The 11,681-nt window shown below is 40.9% G+C and overlaps 1 protein-coding gene across 1 annotated transcript in view; it reads right to left on the bottom strand.

Moving 5' to 3' along the window:
• Window positions 1-11,681, bottom strand: part of LPCAT1 (lysophosphatidylcholine acyltransferase 1) — a 156,917-nt gene that overhangs the window by 83,972 nt on the left and 61,264 nt on the right. The window contains exon 7 of the mRNA XM_034759513.1: window positions 958-1,055. Coding sequence (XP_034615404.1) covers window positions 958-1,055 — 98 coding nt within the window. The remainder of the gene's footprint in view (window positions 1-957; window positions 1,056-11,681) is intronic.

The raw sequence follows: 11,681 nt of genomic DNA, 5'->3' as shown, positions 1-11,681 counted from the left end.
TTTTTATATATATATATATATATATATATATATATATATATATATATATATATATATTATATAAAAATAAAATAAGGACATAAAATATCCTGTTAAATGTAAATTACAAGGTTGCTGACCAAATTAAGATAAATATATAGAAAGTAAGACATGTATTATAAGTTTAAGTCAAAAGAAACACTGGACTATTATGACAGGGAAATTATGTAAGAATTATAAGGTGCTATGTGTGTATTGCTGAGGTAGTACAAAAATTGTACAATATATATTACTTGAGAAAAACATATGATTGTGTACCTACACTATCAGTGCATAAACATAATGGAATAGTGTTAAAGTTTGTGCATTTCATGAATCATGAGTCCTTAACTGTGCAACATTATTTGCCTTTGGAAATAGTGTTTCCCATTTAATCAGTATTATATCATTAAGACAGACTGAGCTCACTATCATGAACCTCTTTTTAGATTTCTATATTTTTAGATTTGAAATAATGTCAGACAGAAAAATTATATACACATTTATGATCCTAGGTGTAATCTATTTTTTCCTCAATTTTTTTAAACAAGTAAATTCTCTTACAAAGCTTAAACTTCAAGTTATAGTCACTATTTCTTTTTGCCAAGTTCTTAAACCATAACAAAATGTGGTAAGTGCCATGTTAAAATCTGAGGTACGTAGACAGCTAAAGGAACTACAGTAAAGTCAGTACAGTGTTGCTATAGTACTTGCTTTCTGCCAATCATTGCAGTTTCTTACTTTTCTCAAATAATAAAATACATCAGAAAGAAAAGTTAACAATATGTAAGAAGTTTTAAATATATCATTATGAAATATAACCTACATTTATCTGCAGGCAGGCAAATACTGATAACCTTCAATACTTCTTTTTGATACCAAAGTGAAATCAAGCATCTATTTCTAGTCTATAATCCAATATATTATCAGCATACTTACTCTGCCATTACACGTCTGACATTATTTGCATACAAAGATGGGTTTTTCTTTTCCTCTTCTGAAGGTATATAAACAGGGAGGAACTGTACATAGAAAACTAAATTAAAGCAAAGTATTTAACATTTAAAAATATTTGTATTATAACATTACAGTGAAAAATAAAACAGAACTGCTACTTATATTTATAGGACTGCAACAATAATATCAAGTTGAAAGCAATCAAAAATAAAATTTAGAAAATTAAATCTTCGCACCCTGAGCTAAGAAAAGCCACATCAAATGCTATAGATGACCATACAGCTATGACTCTGCTTATTTCTACCTTACAGACACAGATTAAGTGATTGATTTCCTCTTCTGAGTTGGGGGCAGGAAGATATTAACTGTTTTCCCAAACTCAATGATTCTCCATCTTCATTCTGCACACCATTTCTTAAGAGAACATTTGTTTTATGGATCCTGCCCATATCTCTAATCTTTCAATCCTCCATTATCTGGTTCCTGGTTTGTTTGTTCCTGGCTGTGTGGATAACCAGGAAGAGCAGTGACCACACCAATTGTGGTAGTGATCCATACATTGTTTTGAGAACTTAGATGGTTCTAATTCATTAGGCATACTTACTGATTTCATTATCTATTTTAGGATTATATACTGCTGCTTATCCTAACATCCAAACACCTTTCACATAAAACAGATTAGGAATAGTGAAGATCTTAGTGGACATCATGGAGTCTCTGGCTTTTCTCCCTTTTTGGGTACTGTGAGCGAAAGCACCACGTATTCACATCCTACTCATGACTGTAATAATCTTTATACAAAAGATACTTTATGAAAACTAACTCACTGGTCAATAATATCATGGTGAAATGTATGTAGAAACACATGTAAAGTTATGAATTCTCCTGGCTTGCCGTTCTTAGCACATGTTCAAAACCATGCAGCCTTGCCCAGGCAGAAGTTTTCTGAATGAAGAAATGTGTGTTGCCCTCAATTTATATATACTGTATATACTCGTTCATTACCCCGTTCGGTCTATAAGCTGACTCCCCAAAATGGATAGGCAAAAATAGCAAAAACTGTATGATCCTTTCATAAGCCGACCCTATATTTCAGGGGTTGGAAAACTTTGGCTCCCGGCCCGTCAGGGGAAGACGCTGGTGGGTCGGGACATTTTGTTTACTTGAAGCGTCTCCCTCTGGCCGCGGTTCGCCGTTCTCAGCCAATGGGAGCTGCGGGAAGTGGCGTGCCAGGTAAACAAAACGACAATGTATTAGATATTCAATTCAATGATTCCACAGAGTTTAAAATCATCAAATTTTGGTGTAGACCCATTTATAAGCCGATCCCCGCTCTTTGATGCATCACCTTTTTACCAAAAATATTCGGCTTATGAACGAGTATATATGGTAAGTAGTACAGACTGACTGTGAGACAGCAGGCAGAGGAAATGGCATTTGACCAAACGCAAGTGAGAAGAAAGAGCATGGGAGCTTCCTTCACCACCAGACTCCATGTCACCTTCTTTACTGTTTAAATAAACTTTGCTTTGAGGGGTAACCCTCAGAAGAATCCACTTAAAAGATTAACTGGACTATACGAGAAAGTGACAGAAAACCCCAAACTCGCTCTCTCTCTTTCATCTAAAACAACAAAGGAACCAGCCCTTTGATTTTTGGGGGGAGATCCTGACCTGAGAATTTGGTCAGCCATGTTGCTGGAAACATGATAAGGATTTTACCTTTAACCATATTTAGATTATTAAGTTTTAGCTATTTCATCTTTATTTTTCTTGTACCCCATTTCTGACTTTAATACCTGATACTGGAATTCACTTAGAATCCTATCTTCTTTTGTTAATAAATTAACATTTTTTAATCCAAACCAATCCAGTGCTGTGTTTAAACTGAACTGTTTGGGAATTCCAATTAAAGTGGCAAACTGCTGAAGGGCAACTGACCTTTAATAACTGAACTATCCAGGAGTGGCCTGGATAGTGCAGAACACACATTGTTGGGAAAATTTGGCACTGGGAGTGTGTTGGGGTCAACCAGCAAGTAGTAACCAAGGCTGGTGGAAGCCAGAGTGTGACTGGTGTGTTGCTGACAGGCTGCTGGGGTCAGAGCTCCTGGACCAGGGCGGTAGCTATACACAGTCAGCGTGTGACCTGCATGTTAATAGGTTTTCTGTGAGTGGCTCAGGTTGGGAGTTACAACATCAAAGCATTGTGAGGCACCCAAGGTTGCAGGGCAGGTGGTGACAACCCCTCACTTATCTGGATGCGACAGGTGTCTAATACTGAAAATTTAACAGCATGACAAAAGAGTATTAAAGCGCCTCATGAGAAAATGACTTGCTTGTCAGAGGTATACAATTTATGAATGAAGTACCTTGTAACGCTTATGCTCTGAGGGTATATCATCGGATTTCATTCTTGAGCTACTGGTGCAGTAAACCATAAATTTTCCTCACACAAAGTTTTTTGGGGATCTCTGTGGTACTGGTAGCTGTAACCTACAGTTTTCTTACTATTCATTAGTACCTCTTCTACTGCTAAAATCTTCTAAATCAATTCCTTTATGAGTGGAAAGCAATGGCTCCTAAATTTCAGTCAATTCAAACATACCAAAAAATCCAGATGTATGAATAACATTTCAACTTTTAAATAGAGTGGGAGCCAGTGATATGCTGGGTCAAATTCTCAAATCCAATGAGGCTTCTGACATAATGTGTTACTAAAGCTGACTTAAACCAGCAAAGGGACACATTGAGAATTTATGACAAGCAGAGTTAAGGACAATAAGGAGGTTGTATTTATTTATTTTAAAGTATATCAAAAACAAAAAGGAATCTTAACAAGGGTGTTGGTCCATTCCTAGACAGATATGGTAGAATTGTCAATCATAATGCAGAAAAGTCAGAAGTGTTCAATAAATATTTCTGTTCTGTATTTGTGACAGAAACAGATGTATATAGCATATGAAGAAATACTTTTCATTCTAACAGTAATTCAGTCTGACATTAAACAGCAGCCACTAATAAATTAGACACTTAAATCAGCAGGTCCAGCTAACTTGCACCCTAGAACTTTAGAAAAGTTGGCTGAGGAGCACTTTGGATCATTAATGTTGATGTTCAGTAACTATTGGAATACTGGAAAAATTCCAGGGGACTGAAAGAAAGCTAATAATGTGCCAATATTAAGAACGGGTAAGCAGGAAGATCTGGATAACTATAGGTCTGCCAGTCTGCTATTAATCCTAGGCCAGCAGTTCGTGGGTCATGACCCCGTTTTAATGGGGTCACCAGGGCTGGCATTAGACTTGCTGGGGCCAAAGCCCAAGCCCCGTCACCCAGGGCTGAAACTGAAGCCCACCACCCCGGGCTAAAGCCTGAGCTCTGTCACCTGAGGCTGAAGCTCTTGGGGCAGTGGGGCTTGAGCTTTGGCCACCTCCTCCCAGGGCGGCGAGGCTCGGGAAGGCTCAGGCTTCAGTCCCCCCGTCCTGGGGTTGCGTAGCAACGTTTGTTAGCAGAAGGGGGTCACAGTGCAATTAAATTTGAGAACCCCTGTCCTAGGCAAAACAACAGAGCAGGTGATATGAGATTAAATTAATAAAGAATTAAAGGAGAAGAATATAATTAAATGCTAATTACTGTGTGTTTATAGAAACTAGATCTTTTCCAACTAACTTGGTATCTTTTTACAAGATGATAGGTTTGATTATAAAAGGTAATATTGATGTAATATATTTAGACTTCTATAATGCATTTGACATGGAACTATAAGACATCTTGATGAAGAAACTAGAATACAAAATCAACATGGCACATATAAAATGGGTTAAAAGCCAGCTAACTGACAAGTCTCTAAATGTTACTGTAAATGAGGAATCACAGGACCCCACAGCAATTGGTTCTTGGCTCTACATTAATGTTTTTATCAATGACCTGGAAGAAAACAAAATCATCACTGATAAAGTTTGTAGATGACACAAAGATCGGTGGACTGGCAAATAATGAAGAGGACAGGTCACTGATATAGAGTGACCTGGACCACTTGGTAAACAGGACACAAGCAAACAAGGTGTTTCAATATGGCCAAATGTAAGGTCATACACCTAGGAACAAAGTATTTAGGCCATAGTTACAAGAGGGTAGAGACTATCCTGGGAAGCAACAACTCTGAAAAGTCATAGTCAGGGGTCATAGTAGATAATCAGCTGAACATGAACTCACAGTGCAATGCTTTGGCCAAAAGGGCTAATACGACCTTTGGGTTTACAAATGGGAATACTGAGTAATGGTTGAAAGGTTATTTTATATCTGTATTTGGCAATGGAGTGACTGTTACTCAAATACTGTCTAGTTCTGATGTCAACAGTTCAAGAAGGATTTTGAAAAATTGGAAAAGGTTCAGAGAAAAGCTGAAGAATGATTAAAAGATTGGAAAACATGCCTTAGAGTGATAGACTCAAGGAGCTCAATCTATTTAGCTTATCAAAGAGAAGGTTAACGGGTAAGTTGATCACAATCTATATGTTCCTTCTTGAGGAACAAATATCTGATAACAGAAGGCTCTTCAATATAGCAGACAAAGATACAACAAGAACCAATGGATGGAAGCTGAAGCCAGGAAAATTCAAACGAGAAATAAGGCTCACCTTTTAAAAAACACACCAGGGAAGGCAATTAATCAGTGGAACAGCTTTGTAAGCTCCAGTTTTCCACTGCTGGCAATTTTAAAAGGAAGATTAGATGGTTTTGCAAAAGAAATACTCTAGTTCAACTACAGCTATCAGACCTGAAGCAGAAATTAATACAACCATGTCCTATGGCCTGAGTTACAGAAAAGGACAGACTAGACAATCACAATATGAATAAACAGGCCAGTAGGAGGATGATCCTTTGGTAGCCCAGAGCTGATCTAGGGGGTTTTAATCTACAACCCCCTTATCCCTTCTGCCAGTGTAGCAAGGGAAGCGAGTGGTCAGACTGCTACCTCAGTCCTCCACTGTTTTCTGCCCCACATGGACATTGCAGTTCAGCATGATGAAAGTAGCCCAAGAGTCCTCAAACACATTGCAAGTTGTTCAGAACATATAAAAATTAACTGAAAATATCCTTTGCACTACCATCCCTCCTGGCTTGTGTTCTGTGCAGTTTAGCTGTAATGGAGAATCTGGCCTAGTATCTTTAGATAAAAAGAATTACAACATCTTTACTTCCTCTAAAAGATATAAAAGAGGCTACAAGATAGCTTGCCCAAACTAGGCATCAGATATGGAGGCCAAGGTGATGGAAAATGCTGCATAAAAGCATATGAATCTCCCAAAAACTGAAGCGAACCGACATGAGTATCTATGGGCATTACAGCTTTCACCATTGTATTGCCTGCATCAATGGGCATCCAACATCTTGGGCCAGGCCAGGCCTAGCCTATACCTGCTAAAGCAACTTTTTTGAACACTACCTTTTGCTGAAGACATTCCACATTACTAAATTATTTAGCTAAATAGGTCTGGTAGTCTGCAACAGAGTACTGACACTCTTTACTATCAAGACCTTTCATTATGAGTGTCTCAGTAACCAATATTAGAGTTTGTGGGTGCTATGTACAGTAACTCCTCGCTTAACGTTGTCGTTATGTTATTCAAAAATGTTACTTTAAGCGAAACGATGTTAAGCAAACCCAATTTCCACATAAGAATTAATGTAAATGGGGGGGAGGGGAGAGAGGGGTTAGGTTCCAGGGAAATTTTTTTTGCCAGACAAAAGATTATATATATACACACACACACACACACACACACACACATATATATATATATACACACACACACACACACACAGTATAAGTTTTAAATAAACAATTTAATACTGTACACAGCAATGATGATTGTGAAGCTTGGTTGAGAAGGTGGAGTCAGAGGGTGGGATATTTCCCAGGGAATGCCTTGCTGCTAAATGATGAACAAACACTCGGTTGAGCCCTCAAGAGTTAACACATAGTTGTTACTGTAGCCTCACACTCTACAAGGCAGCAAGAATTGAGGGTGGAGACACAATAGACGCATGGCAGTGGCTGCAAACATTCCCTGTGGAAACTGAACATGATGATGAACCCACACTATCCCAATGGAGCGCATCACTCCCTCAACTTTCCAAAGTACCAGGGGGTGCAGGTGAAAGAGAGATGGAGACACATCGTGTGTGTGTATGTGTCTGTGAGTGACTGAGTGAGAGACACGCATTGCCCCTTTAAGTACGTTGACCCCACCCTAAGTACACTGCCTTTTTAAGTAGATCAGCAAGTTCAGACAGCAGCTGCTGCCAGCAAGCTCCCTCCATCCTGAAGCCTGTCAGAGATGGGTACAGGAGCAGGGGGCAGGAGCGGGAGGAGGGGGACATCCTGATATCAGCACTCCTATTCCCCCACACCTCCTGCACAGCAAACAGGAGGCTCCCAGGAGCAACTCCAAGCAGAGGGGCAGGAGCAGCACATGGCAGTGAGGGGAGGGACACCTGAACTGCATGGCAATTGATAGCCTGCTGGGTGGTTGCTGCACAGGGAACTTAGGGGAGCTGATGGAGGGCTGCCAGTCCACCCTGGTTCCAAGCCCCCACCAGCTAGCTCCAACAGACTGCTCTTCCTGCAAGCAGTGGACAAGGCAGGCGGCTGCCAAACAACGTTATAAGGGAACATTGCGCATCTTTAAACAAGTATCAGCGGGGTAGCCGTGTTAGTCTGAATCTGTAAAAAGCAACAGAGGGTCCTGTGGCACCTTTAAGACTAACAGAAGTATAGGGAGCATAAGCTTTCGTGGGTAAAAACCTCACTTCTTCAGATACATAGAGTGAAAGTTACAGATGCAGGCATTATATACTGACACATGGAGAGCAGGGAGTTACTTCGCAAGTGGAGAACCACTACAGCTACAGTACGGGAACAAATCTACATGGACACACCCCCAGAACCCCGACCAGGGATATTCTATCTGCTACCCAAGATCCATAAACCCGGAAACACTGGATGCCCCATCATCTCAGGCATTGGCACTCTTACAGAAGGATTATCTGGCTATTTGGACTCTCTCCTCAGACCCTACGCTACCAGCACTCCCAGTTATCTTCGAGACACCACCGACTTCCTGAGGAAACTACAATACATTGGTGTTCTTCCTGAAAACACCATCCTGGCCACCATGGATGTAGAAGCACTTTACACCAATATTCCACATGAGGATGGACAACAAGCTGTCAGGAACAGTATCCCTGATGAGGCCACAGCATGCCTGGTGACTGAGCTTTGTGACTTTGTCCTCACCGACAACCACTTCAGATTTGGGGACAACTGATACCTTCAAGTCAGTGGCACTGCTATGGGTACCCGCATGCCCCACAGTATGCCAACATTTTTATGGCTGACTTAAAACAACGCTTCCTCAGCTCTCGTCCCCTAGTGCCCCTCCTCTACTTGCGCTACATTGATGACATCTTCATCAAATTGACCCACGGAAAGGAGGCCCTTGAAGAATTCCACCTGGACTTCAACAATTTCCACCCCACCATCAACCTCAGCCTGGACCAGTCCACACAAGAGATCCACTTCCTGGACACTACAGTGCAAATAAGTGATGGTCACATAAACACCCCCTATACCGGAACCCTACTGACCACTATACGAACCTACATGGCTCCAACCTCCATCCAAGACACATCACACGATCCATTGTCTACAGACAAGCCCTAAGATACAACTGAATTTGCTCCAACCCCTCAGACAGAGACAAACACCTACAAGATCTTTATCAAGCATTTGTAAAACTACAATACTCACCTGGGGAAGTGAGGAAACAGACTGACAGAGCAAGACAGGTACCCAGAAATCACCTACTACAGGACAGGCCCAACAAGGACAATAACAGAACACCACTGGCCATCACATACAGCCCCCAGCTAAAACCTCTCCAGCGCATTATCCACGATCTACAACCTATCCTGGAAAATGATCCCTCACTCTCACAGATCTTGGGAGGCAGGCCAGTCCTCGCTTACAGACAACCCCCCAACCTGAAGCAAATACTCACCAGCAACTACACACCACACCACAGAAACACCAACCCCTGTAGCAAACCTCGTTGCCTACTCTGTCCCCATATCTACTCTGGCAACAGCATCAGAGGACCCAACCACATCAGCCACACCATCAAGGGCTCATTCACCTGCACATCCACTAATGTTATATATGCCATCATGTGCCAACAATGCCCCTCTGCCATGTACATTCGCCAAACCAGACAGTCCCTCCACAAAAGACTAAATGGACACAAATCGGACATCAGGAATGGTAACATACATAAGCCAGTAAGTGAACACTTCATTCTCCCTGGTCATTCTATTACAGATTTAAAAGTCACTATCATTGAACAAAAAAACTTCAGAAACAGACTTCAAAAAGAAACAGTAGAACTAAAATTCATTTGCAAATTTAACACCATTAATCTGGGCTTGAATAGGGACTGGGAGTGGCTGGCTCATTACAGAAGCAGCTTTTCCTCTCCTGGAATTGACACCTCCTCATCTATTATTGGGAGTGGACTACATCCACCCTGATTGAATTGGCCCTGTCAACACTGGTTCTCCTCTTGCGAAATAACTCCCTGCACTCCATGTGTCAGTATATAATGCCTGCATCTGTAACTTTCACTCTATGCATCTGAAGAAGTGAGGTTTTTACCCACGAAAGCTTATGCCCAAATAAATCTGTTAGTCTCTAAGGTGCCACCAGACTCCTTGTTGTTTTTAAACAAGCATGTTCTCTAACAGATCAGCAACATAACAGTGAAACAACATTAACTGGGACGACATTAAGTGAGGAGTTACTTTAATAAGTTTGGCCAATTTGTCTTCTAACCAAAGCTATCTGAAGCACCAAACTCTCCGATGGGCTTTGTGCAAAATCCCATGCATTTTGAAAAGTACTCAGAATGGCCTACCTCTGCTTCTATTGAAGTCCATGGTAAAACTCAGATTGATTTCAATGGGAAAAAAGTTAAACCAAAGCTAAACTCTTGAAAATCCACTGTTTTTTGAACTGTTGAATACACTGGGAGAGTAGAGTAGTTTGAAGAGATGATGTTTTCTTAAACCCCACTTAAAATAGAGTTCAAGGAGACAATTTGTTTTAAAAGCTTATCAAGTGATTTCTACTTCCTGGATAGGTATCAAATGGAAGCTGGCAATCTTAGCCAGCCAAAGAGGAAACTGGGACAACACTGGATATTCCAGGGGCAAGTTAAAATGTGTCTGAGCTACCAGTAATTTAGAACAGTGGTTCTCAAAGCCGGTCCGCCGTTTGTTCAGGGAAAGCCCCTGGTGGGCCGCACCGGTTTGTTTACCTGCTGCATCCACAGGTTCGGACGATCATGGCTCCCACTGGCTGCGGTTCGCCACTCCAGGGCAATCGGGGCTGCGGGAAATGGCGAGGGCTGAGGGATGTGTTGGCCACCGCTTCCCACAGCCCCCATTGGCCTGGAGCGGCGAACTGCGGCGAGTGGGAGCCGCGATCGGCGGAACCGGTAGGTAAAGCAACCGGCCTGGCAGGGGCTTTCCGTGAACAAGCAGCGGACCGGCTTTGAGAACCACTGATTTAGAGCACTGTTTCCCAACAACAGGTCCATGGACCAGTGCTGGTTCCTGAGATCTCCCTGACACCATTTAGGAAGGCAGCAAGCCAGTCCATAGTATCAGAAAGGTTGAGAAACACTGATTTAAAGAACCAAGATACCTTTGACAGCTAAGAGTTCCTTGCTGTCTTACACTGGAAGCACAATATCCTTGAGTAGACACCCAGTGCATAATGTCTGTAAAGAACTTGAAAATGTATTTGGAATGGATTCTATTTAAACTTGTTCAAAATGTACAAAAATGTAGATTTTACTAAAAACGCTTTAACATAGAAATTTAACTTGTGAAATATATTTTATATAAAAGTTACTTTATCTCAATTAGTAGCAGAATATTTTTCATTTTATTTCAAATACCCAGTTGTGAAAGAGATGATTGTTTGGGTCTCAATTTTTCCTTTTTCTTTCTTTCTTTTTAACACTACCTGATTAAATATTGTTATTCCTCTTTGAAATCTAGAAACCTTCTTAATCTGTTAAAGTTAAGTGCACCAATATAAAAATAGTTAATCCTTCTTTGGGACAGGGAGTGTGACCTTCTCTCTGTTCAGAACCCCATAAAGGCACATTTTTCTCAGTTACAACTGTATAAATCTAAATTAAATTAATTCCACTGACTTAAAAAAAATAAAATAAAAAAAATAAAATAAAAACAGAACAGAACAGGAGTACTTGTGGCACCTTAGAGACTAACAAATTTACTTGAGCATAAGCATCTGATGAAGTATCAGAGGGGTAGCCATTTTAGTCTGAATCTGTAAAAAGCAACAGAGGGTCCTGTGGCACCTTTGAGACTAACAGAAGTATTGGGAGCATAAGCTTTCGTGGGTAAGAACCTCACTTCTTCAGATGCAAGTAATGGAAATCTCCAGAGGCAGGTAGAAATCAGTGTGGAGATAACGAGGTTAGTTCAATCAGGGAGGGTGAGGTGCTCTGCTAGCAGTTGAGGTGTGAACACCAAGGGAGGAGAAACTGTTTCTGTAGTTGGATAGCCATTCACAGTCTTTGTTTAATCCTGATCTGATGGTGTCAAATTTGCA

This window comes from Trachemys scripta, chromosome 2 (genome assembly GCF_013100865.1).
Source record: "Trachemys scripta elegans isolate TJP31775 chromosome 2, CAS_Tse_1.0, whole genome shotgun sequence".
In the NCBI taxonomy this organism is placed as follows: Eukaryota; Metazoa; Chordata; order Testudines; family Emydidae; genus Trachemys; species Trachemys scripta.
Note: the sequence above shows the minus strand (reverse complement) of the source record. Positions and strands in the feature narration are given on the sequence as shown.